Consider the following 22,454-nt stretch of genomic DNA (forward strand, 5'->3'; position numbering starts at 1 on the left):
AGTATGGGTGAAAACTTTAGAGACCAATCAAATGATCATAGAGAGCTCGCAGGGCGGGATCTAGTGACGCTGAGTGAAAAATGAAACTTTGTATATATTGTACATATGTAAATAAGGTAAGATTAAAATTTATTATTTTATTTTATTTTTGTTTTAACTGTCATACTTATATAAGTATTAATGCAGTCAAGAGATTATGTTTACTCACGAACAATAATATTTATTTAGAAATGTACGCATTTTGGAAATAAGTAAATATGGGTGCTTTTTCATACAAAGCCCTGTAACACATACGTTTTGAGGTAAAAGTTACAATAATTATATATTTTGGAATCAGGACAAAATTTTGAATAAATTATACATTTACGGTTTTGATGTAAAGCTTATTGCTAAGCAGTTACACAACGGAATATTTACAAAAAAATTTCAAAAAAACATTTTTCTTACATTTTGTAAAAAAAAAAAATAAAAATATGTTTCCATGGAAACAATAAGATATTGTTATTATAATGCTCTCCATATAGTTGTGAATACATTGACATATAACAGTTTATATTTGGACTAACAGTTATGAAATGTGATACATTATAAGAAACGTCTGCGAAGCTGTTAAAATAGAGCCGCCAGTACAGAGTGACACCATTGCCAGTTCTAGGGTTAAAGAACAATATGGAATGTTTTGAAACTTTAGAGACAAGTGGAGTGAAGCCCAGAGGGGGTTTCAAAATAAGAATTGGCCTATATGTTAACCAGGAACCCTAAGAATGTGCATGTAAAATTTCAGTACAATCGGTCCAGTATTTTTATGTGATTGAGTAACACACACACAGATAGACCCATTTGATATTTATGTAATGGTATAGATATAGATTTTCCTATATCTATACCATTTTAGTAAGAATATCCTATTAATTTCACCTTAACAGTACAATATTCTTATATTTTATTACCAATCAAAATAATGAAATTTCATGACTTCTTCACTGTGGAAACAAAACTCAACTAGCTGAATAAAACAGAGAAATTAATAGGAAACATTATTTATTTTCATCAGACACAATACAATTTAGGCATTAGGAAAAAAATATATATTAAACTTACATCTGAGTCACTATCCTCCTCATCTTCTTTAGTGACATTTGAACTGACAAAGAATTTTAGAGCTGTCACAACAACCTATAACAGAAAACTAATATGTCAAGGTTCAAAATGATGTACTGGTATCAGAAGTGTTACAGTTGTATTCATTAGTTCCAGTTTTAGGCTGTATACAAAATCAGTCTTATTACAATTGCCCTTATCATTTACTGAAGATTAAAACATGACTCCCAGAACCAGAAATATTTATACAAAAAGTTTTATATATCTATATAAATATCTAAACTATATAATGTAGCTTGTGAAAACAAATACTGTCCCAAAATATCCCCAAAAAAGTTGAAATTTGGTACAAAAATTGATTTTATAAATGTCTTGGTTAAGTTCAATGACCAGCTTGTCAAACCATTTTGTTTTCGATTCCAGTTCACCTAGTGGAAGCACCAAGTGAGAGTTGTCCTGTCTTTAGCCAGCCACGATGTTGTATCAAGTTAGTATTCATCTGTGATAGACCTATCAAATGTTGTGTATTTCATTATTTATTCTTGTGTTTTGTGCTGTGTTCCTAAATTTTAAACTAAGATGACTCCAGTTGGATAATCCTCACTTTTAATACTTATTGATGTCATAAGTCGAAACCGTTGTAGTGTTATGACTACAGTTTGAACTGTTTGACAAAGGTACATGTTATTGATTATTAGTTACTTTATTGGGAGTCATTCAATATGCAAACATAATGCATCAATTTTGGACCTTAATTTTTTAAATCATAAATGCTTTAAATATGTATTACTTGTGTTTTACTTTTACAATGTCTTCCAGGTAGTGTGTTATCTTCAGTTTTTTTAACAAGTTTTATTACATTTTTTATCTCATAATCAAGGGATTTGAGAATGTTAGTTCTTTATTTTCCTGAATAGTTCAAAGAAGCTGGAATCGGATATTGGCACTATATACTTTGACATCAGACTCCGGGGTGCCTCAGATAGACTGTAGGGCTCAACAAAGAATAAAAACTGATTTTGTACTATGAACTAGAGTCTTATCACTCATAAATTTTTGATGCTCAGCACACTTCACACTTCACACTTCAGCAGTTAACACTAGCTTTAAGGTAGCCATATTTGATATATGTCAAATCGAGGCATTTACAATGCACATCACTGTTACGAAATCTTTTTTATTGCCAAAGATTATAAACTTATGTCAAGCATACAATTTGACTAAAGGTTTAACGGCTCCACTTACAATGAAGAAAATTTAATAGAAATATCAAACAAATGAAAACAAAAACAAAACAAAAGACAACACAATATAACTAAAAATAATAATAATACAAATATAATAACAGTACTTGTAACTTGTTTTCACTAATAAATTTTAACTAAAGAATATCAAAGAAATAATTTTCTATATTAATAAATTAAACAAACTTAATTCAAAACTAGCTAGCCTAGCTACATACCTTTGTAACTTTAGAGAAACAAGCAGTAGATATTACATTTACAGTCTTGGTGTCATTCCAAATATTTTTCTTGTACAACTCAATCATAATATCCTGAAACAAAGTAAATTTAATAAAATATAACATTTGAACCAGATGGGATGAGGTAAACTCATTATGTATTCCTTCAATGATTTTGTGAACAACTATCTTGAATAAAAGTGAATAAATTGGATTACATGGTTATATAAAATTCTTGGCCGTTTAAAAATTTGTAATGTAATATTATGTAGGTATTAAAAGTTTAAACTTTATATATTACATTTCAGGTTTTTCTTCAATTTTATTTTTATTGGGGATATAATATTATGCCAATTATTCTATAACTAAATACTAAATGTTTAGCACAAGTATTTTAAACAGTAGTCAAATGGGTCAGCATTTCTTTATTTTCTATGATGAAAAAGTATTTCCTCCACAGGTGTCTACAATTCAGATTATTGGTGAAATAATGCAAGGCCTTTGTAATCCGTCTGTTCTGTTCATGGAGGCAAACCAAGGTTTATATATAAAGCAGTACATACTGAAGTTAAAATAAAACTAAAATCTGAAACTCCCGATAGTGCTAGTAGTATATTGACCCAAAACATCAGCCTGGACAATACAACCAACATCCAAACAGACATCTTGGACCAGCTCCTCTCCAAAGAAATAAGAAAATTTGTGATCATGACAATACAAATGTCAATAATCCACAGATATAACAAGAAAAATACTATTTTCTATTATGCTTCAACATAATTATATTCAAGTTCCTGCCAACTACAATAGCGCAACTAACCAAAACATCCGCACAATAGTTATCTTGAGAGGCCTATCAAACCATACTATGCAACTTGCCATATGAAATGTTCTCAAGCATCTGCTAGAAAACCAAAGAAATCAACAGAAACACGTAGGAAATCTGTATAGACCATTTCAAGACAAACATAGAAAATCAAACTTGGAAAGTATTCTCTTGACTAAGGATGTTAATCTGGCCTACAAAAATTTCCATAATATTATTGAGACAAATTTGAATAGTGCCTGCTCATTTTTAAAAACCTACAAATCTAAAACAAGAAAGCAGTGCTGGGACGATGACTGCACAAATCTGAAGAAAGCTAACATTAAAACTCTCAAGCATAATCTCTGCTAAAGCCAAGTTGGAGATAAAAGAATCACAACTGCAAAGAAAATGGAATGATGTTAAACTGAAAACCTATTGTAAATAGCAAAAGGTACTAGCTACATCAACAATGCAAAATTAGTCTAAAACACTCTGGTAAATAAAAAAAACTCACAGCTAATTCTGAGAATCAACCTCAAGTTTAAGTAAACGAAAATATCCATTAATCTAAGGATTTATTTCGCTGCTCTGCCGCGGGAGAACACTTTTTTGATTTAATTATTTTAACAACTCTATTGGAACAAACCTCTTACATTAGACAACACTATAAAAATTGGTAAATTCTCTAAAATTTAATTAAATTTTTATAATGTTATGGTATTTGAATAATATAAGTTTAATCATTTTTCAAATACCACATACTTCTCTATTTTATTGTTGCTACATTAAAAATTTATCATCACTGTCACCAAATTCTTTATTTCAATTGCCCCATAAAGATTCAGTTTTAAAATTAACATCAGCTGAACTTTGTACGATTTACTGTGACATCGCGGAAAAAGCCAGTTTTTAACATATAAGTTTTAATAAGAAAAAAAGAGCAGCCTATCTTTACCAGATTGGAAGGTTGTTTCTCTTCTTCTTAACACAGACATAAAAATAAATCAAAATAAATGGGATATTACTTGCCACTGGGCACTTTATCAACTACAGAGTGATTTAGATTGCATTTTCACTGTCTTTCACACACTTACTACATTTCTAATACAGTCTATCGAGTTCATAATCTATTCCGTCTATAGTTCATGTTACCTGATCCTTGTAAACATGCAAGGGAAGAAATTAAATATGAAATTTATCTTAAGTTTAGATTAGGTCATTCTCTAAATTTGGTCACCCAATAGTATGCTGACCCCCATTTCCTCAGTTGATTGATTTGTCTAATATGAGAGAGCTTTTATAACTCTGGCTGTGAAACAATTAATTATTGAAGGAAATGGTATTGTCGGTCAGCTGAGTGCTGAGTAAAAGGTTTGTTGTTGTATTTGTTATTTACATTTACTCTGTGCTCATTCATGTGAATGCGTAGACTATTGGATGTTAGGCCTATGTATTGAGCAGGTCAGTGATTGCTGTCAAGTTGGTAGATCAGATTTTCATTAGCACAAGAATTGAGTTCTTTTATCTGATAAGACTGCTTGGATAAGAGTTCTTAAACTGCTTTGTTCTTGAAATGTATGAACCATACAAGTATTGTTTTTAGGTTGGCCGATTGTTTCCTGAACATAGTAGTTGGAGGAGATTATAAGAGATCTTAGGTGTGTTGAGAAGCTTTATAATTTTGTTGGCTCCAAGCTTTTATTGGAGCAGTTGTTGTTGGTCTTCGTTGCTGATGTGTAAACAGGTAATTTTGTTTAACCCTTTTAGTGCCAACGTCCGAATTTTCGGACGTTGGATTATTGTGCGTAGTTTGCCAGCGTCCGTATTTTCGGACGTTTTGTAAAAAAAAAAAAATAAAAATTACTTTAATTAATTAGTCAAAATAAATATACTTGTAATGTTTTAGAATCGCAATACAACGATCTTTCCGATAATTATATTACCCAGTTTATGAGTCATACTAGGTAGCCATATTTTGATTTTAAAGTTGGCTATTCTGTGCATTTCGTTTCTCAGCTGTCAACAATTTTTTGAAACAATTGGAGAAAAAAGGAAAAAAACTGTTGTGTATGTAACGTAGCAAGCACTAAATCAGGAGGAAAACTAAAAAAATCATCCTATATGTGTGTTAAATGTAAGAGAGGAGTGCACACCAAGTGTTACCCTCTACACTTCTGCTGAACGTTCTCTAAAAATTTTCTATTTTGTACATTTTTAAGTAATTTTTTTGTACATTTTACTTGTTATTTTAAGTGATCCCTAGAGAACAATTTTTATTTATTTCAAGAGAGTTACTAGCCTATTGATCTGTGAAATATTTTGACTCTTGTGTTAAGACCTTCAAGAAAACAAGAAGACATTTAACAGATTAGGCAAAACGGAGTGTTTTTCCAGGTTAGCAAACTTTTGGATATTCTTTTTGTACTTTCACAATTTTTAATTTATCAGTTTGAAAGTTTGTAAATTTCAATAGAATAAAAATAGGAATTCAGTGATGTAATCAATGTTTTTCCAATGTTCTTTTTATTGTTGTGTATCACAAGTTAAACTCAAAAAAGTAAAAAATAAAAAATTTTAAATACTAATAATTTAATTTTTTTTAAGTAATAAACACAATTTTTTGTTAAATAATGTGCAGGATACAAAATACAACTATTTAAGTTTAAAACAAAAAAAACCCATGAATTTATCTTAAAAAATAGTGTATTTACAATTGTTTAAAGAATTACGGTACATTTTGGCTAAACGTGGCTGGCAATCTTGGTACAAACATGCATGTGTACGCCTGGCATTCCTGGTACAAATTTTGAAAATTTTGTTTGGCACTAAAAGGGTTAACACATAGTATAGAATCTTTTCTAAGACAATATTATCAATAATTTTTGAAAAAGTAGGTACAAGAGACACTGGTTGGTAATATTTATTTCTGTAGCATGCCTCTTTTTGTACTTTTAAATTTAATAACTGCTATTGATATTACTTGTTGGTTCGTGATATTCGGATTGATGGTGTTGTCTCGGAGGGTATTTTTCTGCTATTGAGTTGACCAAATGCTACGTTAGGAACTGCAAATAAACATATCTATAGAGCATTGTTGTTCTTGCTCAGTGAATGTTTTTCATGCCTAGGTATGCTACTAATAGAAATTTATGAAATGTATTCATGTCTTCATTGACTTTTAATTAGTTATTTTAATCCCAACTTTTTTTGTTATTGTATAGAATTATTGAAACAATTTGTAGATTTCTGCAATTACCGATTCACTGACATATTTTTATATTATTTTCTTTCTTTACTACTGAAGATGGTGAAAACTAAACTATGAAAATAACAGAACAATAGGATGACAGTAAAACAGTAGTTGTTGCAAAACATTCTTATAACTGTTAAAAAATCTTCAAAAATGTTAACTTATTTTAAGACTTATTTATTAACCCTTTGAGTGCCACAGCGTCACTAATTTTGACGGTATGAAAAGTGCATAAAGTGCCAGCGTCGCCAATTTTGACGTTTCGTATTTCGATAATATTTTATATAGTACAAGATTATTTTAGCCAAATAATCAGACAGCTGTATTCAATAGGTTCTAAACTAATAATAAATACGAGTTTTATGTTGTTTCTCTACTATTTTATCTGTAAAACTTATGTTGTTTGGGTACTTATCAAGAAGCCACTATTTTTTGGACGAGTTTTCCTTATCGGGGACAAAATAAATAACAGTATGAAAAACAACTGACTTTATTTAAACTATTTAGGAATTTACAAGTTATTACGACAATCAATTAAATAAAAAACTATAAGAACAACGTTTCATTATTCGAAAATATCAGGTCATTCGTATGTCTATTTGGAGACGATTTGGAGATAGGAAGTATGACTCATCGAGTATTTTTCAATTCATTATGGAAGAAGGAACGTATAATGAAGTTTATTTTGATCTCTGATAAGGAAAACTCGTCCAAAAATAGTGGGCTGTGATAAGTACCTGTACGATGATTCTGTCTTCCAGTCACGCGACGTAGCGGACGAGTACCGTGTTGCGTAACTGCCTTTCTTGTTGTTTATGTGCCGATAACCAAGCATTTGAGAAAATACAAAATAAAATAGTAACTTATACAGTATTTTACTGTATTTCTTTACAAAAGTAATGTATGATTTGAGTTGTGTTCAAGCGAAAAACGTGAATTTTCAGTGTAAATATAATTAGGGTTATTATTTAGTAAATGTAAACTTTTATGTAAATATGTTAGCAAGTATTTGTTTCTAAATTTACTAATCATATTTATTTGTGTTGTATTAATGTTTTATTAGATTTATTGGGAAAACTACATCATTACTAAGTAATTTCTAAACTCTGGCAAATGAAGTACAGTTTATACAATGTCCGTACCGGGCAGCATTTTGTTAATACATATAATGCCATGTTTTTAAAATTCGAGAAAAAGATATTACACATGGGTTTTATTTAGAATCATATGACCTTTATTATGTTATAAGGAAAAAAAATCTTAAAAATACCGTATACACACAAATTAGGTCGAAACTTAACTTTTTATACAAAAGTAAAAAACCTTTTTTTTATAAATACTAAAATTTTTATATTTTTATAAATCAAATTTTATTTGTAACGATATATATCATATTCTGCATTTAATAAGAAAAAAAACAACAACAAAATGATGAAAATCTGTTAGGTAGTTATTTTACAACAGCTTTTTTCCCAAAAGCTTACAAATATATGAAAAACAGCGTGGCACTTTATGCATATGCCTTCAGAAAAATACCCGTGGCACTCAAAGGGTTAATAACTTATTTTATTCAGTTTAAGAATAAGTTAAGACATAAATATCCTTACCAATGAAAGTTTTGCAGCTTTTGGATTGCTATCCTTGAGCATGCTAAACATAAAGTTCTGCAGAGTCTGAAACACAATAAAGTAAACAATTGTAATTAAATGGCTAAGTGGTTTCAACACAGATAGTTTTTACTTTAAAAAAAGTACATTTCTATCTTTTAAAATGTAAAAAAAATTTCAAGTAGCAATATTTTATTTTAATGTTGGTATATAAAGTGCTCAATTTGAGGGGAAATGCAATTGAAAGAAGTTTCGGTATCTCTCTCTGAAACATACAAGCACTTTTGGTTTGTACACAATAATGTTCCTCTGTACCTCAAAAATAAATAACAGCAACCTTTCTTGTCTTTCCTCTGGGAGATATTACACACCTCCAAGATCTCTAAGAGGTTATAGTCCACCACCTTAGTTCTAGATATGGAGCACTAGAAAAGGGTTGTCTAGAAAGTAACATACGTTAGACTGGTAATGGACAGGACTTGAGTTCTCATCTGATTTTATAAACATTTTATTAAAACTAACATCCTTGAGGAAAATCTATAGAAAGTTTAGTAAACATTTTTATTTTATGGTCTGCCACTTAAAGAGGTAAGATATATTTAATCATTTACATGGTTCATAATATAATATAGCTTCAAGCTGACATCAAGTACTTACTGTATTTAATTGTGCGTTCTTGTGTTTTGAGTTTAGATTCTTTATATCTGTTACAATGTGTGATTGTAAAAAATCTCTTAATGCCTTATCATTGCATCGGAGCAACTGGAAAAAAAGAGAAAGAAGATCTGTTGCTTGAAGCAAATTCTTGTTTCGAAGAAGAATCAGTGCTCGACAGAACGTCTGTAACAAATATAGTTTTTACAATTATTGTAACTTATAACATCTACACAAATACTACAAATAAGCCTAAAATAATGTTTATAACAATCCCCAAATATACTTCTATTTTTACAATTAGTAAAAAGACTTCAGTTACATTTTTTCATTGTGTACATAATGCGTTTAAGATAAGGCCTATATGCCTAAAATGCCTAGTAGCTAAAAATATTAGTGAAGAACCTTGGTTTTTTCCCATAAAATTACTTCCAAAAACTAAAGATGCTAAAAATTATATTCTGTACAGTTAAAGAGTTCTAGAACTGTAGGTCACAAGTTCACATATGGCGAAATTCAAATATGAACATGGGCCATGCTGAATTGAATATTACGGTACTTTAGAGGTAATTTGTACTGAACATTTTTGAAGAAAAATTATTTTGTTCCAAATGGCAGTCGGAAATGTAAATGAAATAAGTTTTTTTTGTTTTGACTACCATTCCTAAGATATGGATCAAAACTTTTTTATTCTATTTATTTCAACGTCTCTAATCCTGTTTTTGTTTCCTGATTCAATTATAGATTATTTGTTAAAAGCGGTCAATCTAAAGCAAGAGTTAGACTTGTTTTAAGATGTTAGTAGTTAGACATTAGTCTGAGTTAATCTGACCAACAACTCAACATCTAGAGACATAAAATCCTGTGGTAGTGCCAAAGAAAAGCTTGCATATACCTAACATCCAAATACAGCAGTTAAATGCCATATTATTTAAATACACACACAGCTAGTTAAAATAGGGCTTAATCATACAAATAAATCTTACCATTCGCATGGAGGGATCCAAAACTGTGTTATGGCTGTTCAATAAATCAATTAGCTCTTGTGCATATCCAGACAAAATGTCAGGATAGCAATGAGCTACTTGAGCAATGAACATGACTAATTCATCCAATTTTTTGTTTATCTGAATAGGATTTTGCCAAAAAACTTTTAACAATGCTTTGTAGTGTTCATATTGAAGCATAAACTGAAACAAAAAATTAGTTTTATAAAACATAATACTATTAACTTATATAACAACTATCATTGACATAATAATTCTTACAAGAATGGAGAAATGCTTCTCTACTACACATAAATTAGCAGTCTAATTTATTTCAACACCAATTGCATAATGTATACATGTTAGTCTTAAATACGAGACTAAAGTTAATCAAATTGACAATTATAAGTCATGTTTTTTTTCATCATAAGCATGGGGTGGAAACAACAACAAAAAACAGTAATGAAGGCCAGAGGCATTTGTAATCAGTAATTACTCATTCCAAATAGTCCATTATAATCTGAATACAAAAAACATTAATTAGAAATCCTTAGCTAATAGCATGAACTTTGATGCTACTGAAGTCAGAAATCACACCTTATGAGATGACAAGCAGTCAGAAGGTACTTGTAATACTCCTATTTCCTTTCATATTTTATTCTATCATATTGGTTTGTCTTAATTTAATAGCCTCAGCAGTTACTCAGTAACCATATTACTAACGTAATACCAGAAAGACGTTATGAGAACGCCAAATCATTCCGCTCTCCTGTTTCTGAAATAAAAGGGTGTTACTGGTATTACGTTATTCTGGTAGTAGGTTACCACTGAATAACGATGTTACCGACACTAATACTTTATATATCGCCCATTTAATCCAGGTTCTCCTGCTGTTCTTTCAAGTAAAAAGCTCAACCAGCATAATCTTCATTACTATAGATATGACGGTTAATGCACGCAATTTTCTGTTAGAGTAACTAGAATATGTATGCGAGGATTAACCAAAATAGGCTCTACCATTTTTTCAGATGAATCTATAAATTTGATTTTTTAGCACATAACGTGTAAAATCGGTGTGGCTCCGAAAATAGGCATGGCCTAAGAATGAGGGCTGTATTGTAGGATAGTAGACTATGTAATGAATGTGTATAGAAAGTTTTATCAAAATCGGCTAGTACGTTTTTGAGGTATGGTTATTTATAGATTGGTTTTGTCAGCACATAACTTGTAAAATCGGTGTGGCTCCGAAAATAGGCATGGCCTAAGAATGACGCTTATATTGTAGGATAGTAGACTGTGTCTCAAATGCTTATGTAGTTTTATCAAAATCGGCTTTGTTATGAGGTACGGGACCATTAAAAGTTTTCTCAGAACTTGCCTTGTTAAATGAGTGTAGTCCTGAAATTGGCCGCCATAAAAGGCGATTTTTATCATAAAAGTAGTGTTTGGTCATTTAAAATCTTTTTGTAGTATTTATGTTTACGTTATTAAATAAATATATGTTTTGTATCATTTAAATTGATGAACTAGGTTAGGATTCAGTTAGGAACTAGGTCCGGGGCACTCGTTTCTTTTTATGGATAGAATCTATGGCCAGTTTCACGTCTGCTCTTTTTTTTTAATGTTTAAACCTCATTGAAATGAATTACTTTCTATTAGGGCATTCAAATAGGGGTCATTAACAAATTGCTTATACTCAACCTTTTACAATTATCTGTCATTCCAAATGAAATCTGACCATAATTAAATTATCCAGAACTAGTTACAAACGTCCAGAAGATATTTAAAAAAATAAATTTTGCTTGTGAAAGTGCTTAATTTCTATGTGCGTCAGCCAGATCAAATCAACACTGCTGTCATAGAATCAAAGCATGGCCATTCATTGGACACTAGGCTGTGCCTGACAATTAATTTAGATGAAATTGTTTACAGTATATATATAACAATAGGTAATATGATCTAAATCACAAGCTATACGCCTATCATTGAAAAATAACATTTTTAACGTCTTCAACTTATTTTAAAATCAATAACTTCCTCTGTTTTTATTTTTCGCTACCTTTACAATTTTTTATGACATTTTTTTAAACTGCCTTATTTTAGTGTGGAACATAGCATATGCATATCAACTTAAAACGTGGTGGATTAATCAAAGATCCTTACACTAATAAGTAAACTCCCATTGTGTGTTATAAAAATATTTTAAATTCTCCTAAAATTATGTCATTAGTTGCTATGAATCAACTTTGACACTGCTACTTATCTAAGGTCCAGCATGCAATTTTAACACATTCATGGTTAATATGTTTATATAATCTTTCGGAAAAAATCACTAAATAAGTATGAAAATGACCTGTGTTAAATGAAAGTACTATAATAGGCTAATTCTAACCTCTTCTTTGTATGAAACTGTATCCCTTTTAATCAGATTCTGAAGCTGTGAGAGATTATTTGGTAGTTGGTTGTTGCGCCTTTTAACCATTTTGAAATGAATAAAGATGTATACAACATAGAATACAACTAAAAATATTAATTTCAGTTTATTCACAATTACTTTAACCTAACTTTATAGGTAAGCACATGATTCCACTGCCTAATTTGTTTGTGTTGAATGTTGATACTTCGGTCCAGTGTTGCCAACAATAAGCCGTCATATCACCACCAATCGAACTCAAAATTACCCCAAACTAAAATATAAAACACCATTTTTTTCCAAACTATCCCAAAATTGCATTACGTGGTTTCATTAATTATTTACATAATTAAATGTCAAAACATGCGTTTGCATTGGGTGTTTTTTTTTATATAATTTCACTGAAAACTATTTCTACATAAGCAATTGAGTAAGGCAATAACATCAGTTGTGTAATAACTATTTCCAAATTAAAGAAAAGACAATCCACAATTTGCTTTCATTTTAAAAACATCTACCCAGTTCTCAGTATTGTTCTGCATACTTTTATGGATCAAAATTCTCTATTCCATTATCTAAGAGTGTATGCGACTTCCACTTCGACTGTGGAGCTTACATATTAAGACGGGTTATCTCTGGACTACATTACAAGACTTTTAACTGTAAATTATGTTTAAACATATTTTAAAAGAGATCATCTTAAATAATAACTCAGCTGAAGTACAGCGCATTTTACACCAACCTACATCTCATCTTCCCGTTAGGTTAGAATGAGACTGTGGGCAGAAAGAGAGGTAGTTATGCCAAAATATAATGTATGTACAAAATTGAATTAGTTTACTAAATAGTGCCAAGTGAAATAATTAAATCTTATTTTTACCGAAAAACCAGTGAACACTTAGTTCAGTTACACCAAGAATATTGATGTGATAATAAAATAGTAGTAAATGTTAATAAAACAACATTTTTCAATGTAATAGATTTTTTGAACGAAGCCATTCTAAACCACAATCGGAATCGTCTGACGATACCTTAGTTTCGAAAGGCATCGTCCAAAAAAAGATAATATTTGGAAAATGTTATTTTAACAACATTTACTACAAGTTTAAATTTTTTCCCAAGTTCTCCAAGCGTCTTTAATTGATGAGATAAGTTCAGAACTAACAACAGTTAATCAGAGTTATCAGGTTAGATTTTCGAATCACCCCAAAATAGCCCCAAATACCAGGTTACCCCAAAATTATTCCAAGTGGAGTGATTTTACTTTAAATTGAGTACTCCATAATTGACAACATTGCTTCAATGAAGATTAGTGATTCCACTACAAAACCATTTGAATTCCGCTGCAACAACAAAAATTAATATTTTGTCCTGGTAATTAAAGAAAAATAAATCCTTTCTCATTTTACTTCAAGAAATTTAATGTGTGTGTTTTTTTTAATTTACAGCAGAAGTGCACTATAGTAAGCGACCACCTCCACAATCTAATCAGGGAACAAAATTATCGATTTAGATATACCTAAACTATCGAATACATTAACATTGTAGTTTATAGTTCTTTACATTATTGCCAGCTCTCATTAATGTATTAAATAACATGAATTCCAGTTAGTCTCGGAATTCAATTGTACGTTTTTAAACGTTCTAAAGCCGTTTATTATTTAAGTGCACAAGACAACCAAATTCTACCCACGGTTCTACGGTTAATCCAACTAATCACCAAAGAAAGCACTAGTGCAGTGTTTGTAACTTTAAATCTGATTTTGAAAGGGTCTGCAGAAATATGCAGGTTCAAAAGATTCTCAACAATAGTAGTCGGTTATGTCCGTCGCTTCGGTCACTTTCACGAAGATATTGGTACGAATGTGCGCTTTGAAGATATGACCATTTCATCTACGAACATGGAATAGAGTCCCATATAGCGGTCCTGTGTTGGGTCCTCTCCAACGCCATGATCGATATGACACGATTTCTTCAGTCTCTTCAACCTTAGTAGTCACTGGGCTTTTGTACGTGGACGACTTGTTCTTTGGACAATCTCCAGCTATATACCTAATTTGGAATCAGCTGTGAATTATGAATTGGGCCGGCTGTCCTACTGACCTTCAGTAAAATAATGGGAGGCAACAGTTAAGACAGAGTTTCGGTTTTTCACACTATCTATGGAATCTTACCCCATTTCTGTGTCACTTGGTGACTATCTCGAGAAATTTATGCAAATTGTAAGTACCTATCCAACTTATTAGTAACGTCTAAATTTTGTCGTAAATAATAATAATAAACTTCAAGTTGTTTTCATGTTAAAAGACAGAGTTAAATTGTTTAAAGCTAAAGTAAAGAATAGAATTTTTGTTAATGTATATATACATATATATATTCATATATATGTATATATATATATATATTAATCTTCAATAAGAATTCTTCAATTATTGTAATAAACATTTTCTATATTTCGGCTTAAGCCGTCTTCAGGAAATTACAAAAATTATATAAATAGGGCTATAAGAACAGAATAAACATAAAACATCAACACAGAAAATGAAAAATAAGAATGAATTATTGTACAATGGTGAACATATGATTTAATTTTATAAATTCACTTTGTTGACTAAGTCACCTTAAATTTAATCCACTTGGAAATTTTGATTTAGTGACGAGTTGATGGGCTTGTTCCATGGTTCTCAGACTGTGTGTACTTAAATTTTGTGATATTTTTCTAATTGGTTTCACTGAAAAATGTTTTCTTCAAAATTTAAATTATGTATTAAGCCATGTGCCACTACAGGTTGCTCTGTTTTTTTATGTTTATATGCATACCTGTGCCCAGTCATCCTTGTTCTAAGTGAATTTATCGTTGAACCAATATAATCTTTAGGGCATAACTTGCACTGAATTTGGTAAACAATATTTTTTGATTCGCATGTTAAGTCTTCAAATATACTGTATGATTTTTGTGTAGAACTACTTGTAAATGTTTTTGAAGTAGAGCACATGTTGCAAACTAAACACCTGGGTTTATTGCAAGGATGTGACCCAACTGTCATGTTTTCTTGGTCTTTGTGCTTAGGTAATTTTGGATGGACTAAAATATCTTTCAAAACTGGTGGTTTTCTAAATCTTATTTTTGGAATGTATTTGAATATGTTTTTAGTTGAAGCAGAGCTGTCCAATAAACTGTATGCTACTCGAAGTATATTGTTAATTTTATAAAGTCCTGGATGGTATTTTGTTAAAAACTTTGGATCATTATTGTCAAATTTAGATTTACTTGTTCCAATTGATAGTGATTTGGTGTTCAGTTTGTTGTTTAAAAGTTTTCGTGGATAACCCCTTTTGGAAAATGCTGATAATAAATTATCAATATATTGTTCTAAGTGATATTTGTCACTGCATAAATTTTGGGCTCTTTTAGCTAAACTCTTTGGAATGGCTTTTTTGACATGGGACGGATGACAACTATCATAATGTAGATATTGAAATGTATTGGTGTTTTTTATATTGATCTTAGTTTTCAACTTCTGATTTTCAATAAAAATATCTATATCCAGGAAACTCACAATTGAATCAGATATCTCCCACGTAAATTTTAAGTTGCAGAAAGTGTTCAGTGATTGTAAAAAAATGTTGCAATTGTTCGTTACTATATGTCCATATCATGAAGATATCGTCAATGTAACGTTTCCAAAATATGGGTTTGTATGTTTGTGTTTCTAGAAAATCATGTTCAAGCTTGCCCATCACAAGATTAGCATAAGAAGGAGCCATTCTTGTTCCCATGGCTGTCCCTTTTTGCTGCAGATAAAAGTTATTTTGAAACCTAAAGCAATTCATAGTTAGAATGAAATTTATTAATGTTAAAAGAAAATCTGACGAAGGAAGTGTATTTTTGGGACGTTTGTTTAAGTAGTATCTAACAGAATCAATTCCTTGTTGGTGTTCAATATTTGTGTACAATGATTGAACATCGATTGTTACTAATTTAGTATTTTCAGGAAGAGGTTGAGCTACATTTTTCACAAGGTGCAAAAAAATCATTACTATTTTTCACAAATGAAGGAAGGTTAGTCACAAATTCTTTTAAATGGTCATCAACAAAAGAAGAAATTCTCTCAGTTGGAGAAGATATTGAAGCTACAATTGGTCTTCCTGGTGGATTTGAAATATTCTTGTGGATTTTGGGCAATATGTAGAATGTTGGTGTTTTCGGGGATTTATTTATTAGTAAGTTGATGGAATGATCACTTAAGTTTTCTTCTAAGGCATTTTTCTTTATGTAATTAGATATTTTTGAACAAAATTCTTCATTAAGATCTCTATTTAAAATTTTATAAGTAGTTGTGTCACTCAGTTGTCTTTCTGCTTCAGCAATATAATCCTTTTATATTCATTATTACAGTCATATCCCCCTTGTCAGCAGGAAGTATTATTATGTCCTTGTTATTTTTTAAAGAATTTATAGCTTTTTGCTGCAGTTTTGTTAAATTATTGTTTTTTGGTAGAGAATCTGCAAATGAAGGATCAGAAATGTTAGAAATAATTGTATTTAAAAACTGCTCTATAGGGTGATCTGGATTCAAAGCTGGGGGATCCCAATCTGAAGGTGGCTTAAATTTCAAGAGAGATTTGTGAATCTTCTCATCTGCTTCTTCATTTTGATTGTTATTTAAAAAATAATGCTTAATTCTAACTTTTCTTGAAAACTCTAATGCATCAGAAACCAATTTTATGTGGTCGAATTTTGGAGTTGGTGCAAAGTTAAGCCCTTTGGTAATAACATCAATTTCATTTTGTTTTAAAGTGTAGTTGGATAAGTTAATATAGTTTGGTTTTGGTAAATTGATATCTTTAGATTCAAAACAATCATCTATGTTTGTAGTTGGTTCCAAGTCATCAAAAAGTGATGAAATATTCAATATAGCATTATTAATTGAGTCATTTGATGGTAAGGGCTCCATTGAAGAAGCTGGTTTAAATGTGTGACGGTTGTTACAACTCATTGAATTATTTCGTAAAGCTGACAGTTTTTTTTAAAAGTTTTTCTGATTTCTTAGACATAAAATGTATTGTTGACATCGTAAAGTTATTGATAATTTGTGAAACACTTGGAAATTTTTCCATTATTAATTCATGGTATTTTGATAATTCACGTCTATGCAATTCTGCTTGTTTTTTGTAAAGGAGGTATACTGTGTTGGTTAGAATTATGTTTGTGTTAGTTGCTATCACATTAATCGATTTATGCATATAATTTGGAAATCCAGACATAGGAAATTTCAATGTCAGTCCATTTGGTATCAAACCTGAACTTAAGCAAGCACCTAAAAAGAGGATATGGCAATAGCAGTTAGCTAATTTCATAGTGTGGAATTCAAACTGTTTTATCCAATATTGCTGTAATGTTTCTGTGTTTGACATTTTTTGCAACAAGAAGGTAAAGTACAATGTAACAAAAAAACAAACAAAATTATAACAAGTACGTAACTAACCAGAAACGAAGACAACAGAAGAAAATATGTGTCAATAGACTTTCCTTAGTGTCTTGAGGATTATTTGCCTTGGGCTTATATATTAATCTTCAATAAGAATTCTTCAATTATTGTAATAAACATTTTCTATATTTCGGCTTAAGCCGTCTTCAGGAAATTACAAAAATTATATAAATAGGGCTATAAGAACAGAATAAACATAAAACATCAACACAGAAAATGAAAAATAAGAATGAATTATTGTACAATGGTGAACATATGATTTAATTTTATAAATTTACTTTGTTGACTAAGTCACCTTAAATTTAATCCACTTGGAAATTTTGATTTAGTGACGAGTTGATGGGCTTGTTCCATGGTTCTCAGACTGTGTGTACTTAAATTTTGTGATATTTTTCTAATTGGTTTCACTGAAAATGTTTCTTCAAAATTTAAATTATGTATTAAGCCATGTGCCACTACAGGTTGTTGCTCTGTTTTTTTATGTTTATATGCATACCTGTGCCCAGTCATCCTTGTTCTAAGTGAAATTTATCGTTGAACCAATATAATCTTTAGGGCATAACTTGCACTGAATTTGGTAAACAATATTTTTTGATTCGCATGTTAAGTCTTCAAATATACTGTTATGATTTTTGTGTAGAACTACTTGTAAATGTTTTTGAAGTAGAGCACATGTTGCAAACTAAACACCTGGGTTTATTGCAAGGATGTGACCCAACTGTCATGTTTTCTTGGTCTTTGTGCTTAGGTAATTTTGGATGGACTAAAATATCTTTCAAAACTGGTGGTTTTCTAAATCTTATTTTTGGAATGTATTTGAATATGTTTTTAGTTGAAGCAGAGCTGTCCAATAAACTGTATGCTACTCGAAGTATATTGTTAATTTTATAAAGTCCTGGATGGTATTTTGTTAAAAACTTTGGATCATTATTGTCATTATATATATATTGAAGGTGGTAGAGTATGATGTAATTTACAATACAGCCTCTGTAAATCCATTTAAATTTACATAAATGGTTCAATTCTTATGTGTTTTGTTATTATTTTGTCTGCAACAATGTTGTACTTGTTATATAACCGTTTTGAAGGGTTCAAAACAAGAATACCGTGACAGTTATTCGGAAGGCTTTCAAACTTGCAAATTTTAATATTATAGCATTTAAACATATTCCGGGTTAACATATTTACGTCCCCTGTGCCGTTGCTTAACTGAGAGATGTGTAAAATTCCCAGATTTCCCGATAGTGATAACTCCCTCCCCACCGATATAATGATAGTGATAATGTTAATTTATATTGGCGAGAGTAATATATCTACATTTTCTTTGTTGTTTTTAGCTGCTGCGAGGTTTTATATGGTGGAAGAATCCAATGTTTTGTTGTTGTTTGGAGTGAGGTGACGAAAGAAGAATATACAAATAATTTTTGTTATTACACACATTTAATCAAATCAAATAATATGAATTCTTCACTAAAAATCATATTTACTTTTAGACTCAAGCATTTTTTGTTACTTTTTTTGTCAGAGAGAAAGGTTTATGTTTTAGGTGAGCTTTGGGGTTTGAACAGTGAGAGAGCTCTTGGTAATCAAATTATGATACCGACTTTTTACACCTATATTTTTCATTTTCATTCCTTACTCTATGGTCGGTATACCACTAATTTTCATACGGTGGTATATAGTATTCGATGTATTTTCGATGATCTGATACAGAAATTCATCCTATTTTCAAATTAGAATTTATGTGTGTTTGAGAGAGTGGAGTATTTTTTCTTTTCTATACAACAGAACTGTTAAAAATGGAACATTTTGTTTTTTTAATCTGACATATTTTGCAGTCTTGTTTACAGTGGTTTGGAGTTGCCTATTTACCGCCATTTTCACATTTAAAACTAAAAAGAAGAATAAGAAATTATCTGCAGTCTCTACCAGAAACAATCATAAGTTGTTAAAATAAATGAACATAGTGACTCTGTGATAGTGTGATAGTGTTATTATTGTTAACTTTCTCAGAAGAAAAGATTATGATCACAGTCTTATGAATAAAAATTTCATTATTCAAACTTTACTAAGGGAGTAAAAGATCATGTCCTTACCGATACCTTCGGCAGGTTTTGTCCCCCCACCCCCCCCCCCCCCCACCCCCCCCCCCCCCCACCCCCCCCCCCCCCCACCCCCCCCCCCCCCCACCCCCCCCCCCCCCCACCCCCCCCCCCCAAATAATTTATTTCATTATCAGTGGTTGATATGTAAGCTGAAGTGTTACTTATCAGCAAGTATGAAGGCTTAACTAATTAATCATTGTTGTAGATTATAGACCTGGGTGGTGCGAGTGGGCTCCATGGTGCCCTGCCGAGCTCTGAGGGCCAGCAACTGTGAGTAGCGAGGATCCTCTTGTAGCCCTTTCTCCTCCATGGAGTCAATGGCTCTCTGTAGAGCATTCAGGTTCTCTTGGGGTGTTCCAGCCTGAGCCAATACAATTACATCAAACATTGATTGACAACCTACGAATTAATGTTTCATTTGATTTGAAATAAATTATATTTCCTTAGAAATGAGAAAACTTTAAACCATTTTTACTAGCATGTATAAAAAACATAATCAGCTATATTTTTAACAATAAGAATAAGCTGGATTTTATTTTGTTTTCCATATACACTACAGATTAAATGTAAATGTTAGTTGTTGCTCAAGATCTTCTGATTACTGAGAAAATATTAATAAAACATCAGAAACAACGACTGATTGTGGCTGAAGATCATTTGGAGTAACACAGCTTACAGATAACTATGGGTTCAGTTTAATGCCTCTATAGACAGGCCCATATTTAGGTACAAGCTTAATCACATTGCAGCAAGATTTGGGGGATGGCAAAAGTTTTAAATTTTATTTTTCATATTCATAATAAAATATTCATAAAGTAATAAAATAATTCTTTATAATATGCTATATTGTATTACTCATGAGTCATACCATTATAAGATTGTCTGAATGAGGGTATTGCACCGTACTGTACATACGTTTATATAAATCAACAGATATTTGTGGGAATCCATGTCACTGCGCTGTGCTTACTACCACAATACTACTCTCAGATCAAAAGTATAGATATCCGAGTTTGAACAATAACCACAAACTAACTAGTGGTAAAACTGCAGTAACAGGAGTTACATTAAACTTCAGTTTGTATATTTCTGAGTTTAGAAATATAAAGCAAATAGTTGACAAGCTACCATATTCTTTTTTTTCAATTACTACGAAAAAAGGTACTAGTTTTTGGCGATTTTCAACTAAACCAACTTGAAAGTTTACAACTCGGAAATGTGTGATTCGATTAAGAAAAATTATTTTTGTAAAAAGTCTGTTGTCATTAGTATAGGCCAAGACCCAACAAATGTCACGAGTTTTATTGAATTAGTCATTTCGATACAGTTGATAAAATCCTAATAGTTTTTATTAATTTTAATATTGTTTTTTAACCCAGGTACTGGTCACGATCGCTGCAGTGACGGTCAGACATCACCACAATAAAACCACTTTACAAATTAACTATAATGCTTTTCAATGAAAGTAACAGTAGCATTCCATAGTGAATGAATAAATCTATTGATTAATCTGAAGTTCAGTATTTTTCGATCTTTGATACAAGTCAGAGAGAAGAAGTATATTGTATTTAATTTTCATTCTTATCATTTCTTTGCTATTGGTTATTTTGTTTGTTCATGTTTCTTGTTGCAATTATGTAATACTATTTGAAGTTATTATTTAGTCAAGTGGTATAAACATGTTTTACAAAGTATTTCTCTTTCACAGGAGTAATGTAGTAAAACAAATAATTAGTGTTTAAAATCAAAATAACCTAAGTTTCATAATCTATGTGGGCCTAAGTTAGAAGTAAAGTTTCTATATTAGCATTTTATTTATTTTATATGTTAAATTTTACCAACATTATATGCATATGAAATGGATAAGGACTATTTAAATCGATCTAGGGATATAGGAGAATTGTTAGAAAGTGAATCAGTAGAACATGACAGCGGTAGTAATCTGGATTAGGCCCAGTGTAAGATCTCAGTGTCCCAACCGAAACTAGATTTATAACTGTACATATTTGTAAATTAATTTTTATAACAATTAGGGATATGTGTTCACAATACATAATGAGTTTAGTGGATGAATAAAATTTTATTTTATCAAATGAGATGAAAATTTATGTTTTCCGGGATTCATAAATATGATGAGTTATGCTACACAATTTTGAACTTGCACTTGTTATTTATAAATTATATATTATTGCTAACTCTTGATGTGCTATAATACTGTTTCACGTAAGGAATAACTATTATTGTAATATAGTATGTTACCAGGGTAATGTCAATTTTCCTACAAAAAATGCTCTGTTACAAGTTTTATCAATATAAAAATAAATAATTATTAAATAAGTACATCAAACTATATATTTTCTGTAAATAGAGAAATGTATACATAATTTTTATATTTTGGAATTTTTATTTAGTAAAAATATACCACTTCTGTGGGTATGGCCCTACCCTTAAAGAAACAATATATAAAAGGTTCAAACTAAAAAAAGAATTTAAAAAAGTATGTATAGTGCAAAATACAGATTTTAATGAAAAAAATAATACATGACCGTGCATAATCAAATAACTTTGAGTATTTC

At 30.6% G+C, this 22,454-nt stretch overlaps 2 protein-coding genes across 8 annotated transcripts in view; both read right to left on the reverse strand.

Moving 5' to 3' along the window:
* Positions 1 to 12,460, reverse strand: part of LOC124360365 (protein SDA1 homolog) — a 43,813-nt gene extending 31,353 nt beyond the window's left edge. Inside the window, exons 1-6 of one of the 2 annotated variants that reach the window (XM_046813928.1) lie at positions 12,261 to 12,460; positions 9,869 to 10,072; positions 8,886 to 9,068; positions 8,229 to 8,294; positions 2,564 to 2,656; positions 1,102 to 1,176 (exon numbers count right to left, since the gene is read on the reverse strand). In XM_046813928.1, coding sequence (XP_046669884.1) covers positions 1,102 to 1,176; positions 2,564 to 2,656; positions 8,229 to 8,294; positions 8,886 to 9,068; positions 9,869 to 10,072; positions 12,261 to 12,350 — 711 coding nt within the window. In that variant the 5' untranslated portion in view covers positions 12,351 to 12,460. The remainder of the gene's footprint in view (positions 1 to 1,101; positions 1,177 to 2,563; positions 2,657 to 8,228; positions 8,295 to 8,885; positions 9,069 to 9,868; positions 10,073 to 12,260) is intronic. The other variant, XM_046813927.1, reaches the window with a different exon arrangement.
* A 7,596-nt stretch (positions 12,461 to 20,056) lies between these two features.
* LOC124360367 (ATP-dependent helicase brm-like) overlaps positions 20,057 to 22,454 on the reverse strand; it is a 45,499-nt gene continuing 43,101 nt past the window's right edge. For all 6 annotated transcript variants that reach the window (XM_046813934.1, XM_046813933.1, XM_046813935.1 and 3 more), the window contains one exon: positions 20,057 to 20,239. In XM_046813934.1, coding sequence (XP_046669890.1) covers positions 20,072 to 20,239 — 168 coding nt within the window. In that variant the 3' untranslated portion in view covers positions 20,057 to 20,071. The remainder of the gene's footprint in view (positions 20,240 to 22,454) is intronic.

The sequence above is a fragment of the Homalodisca vitripennis genome, chromosome 4 (assembly GCF_021130785.1).
Source record: "Homalodisca vitripennis isolate AUS2020 chromosome 4, UT_GWSS_2.1, whole genome shotgun sequence".
Taxonomy (NCBI): Eukaryota; Metazoa; Arthropoda; class Insecta; order Hemiptera; family Cicadellidae; genus Homalodisca; species Homalodisca vitripennis.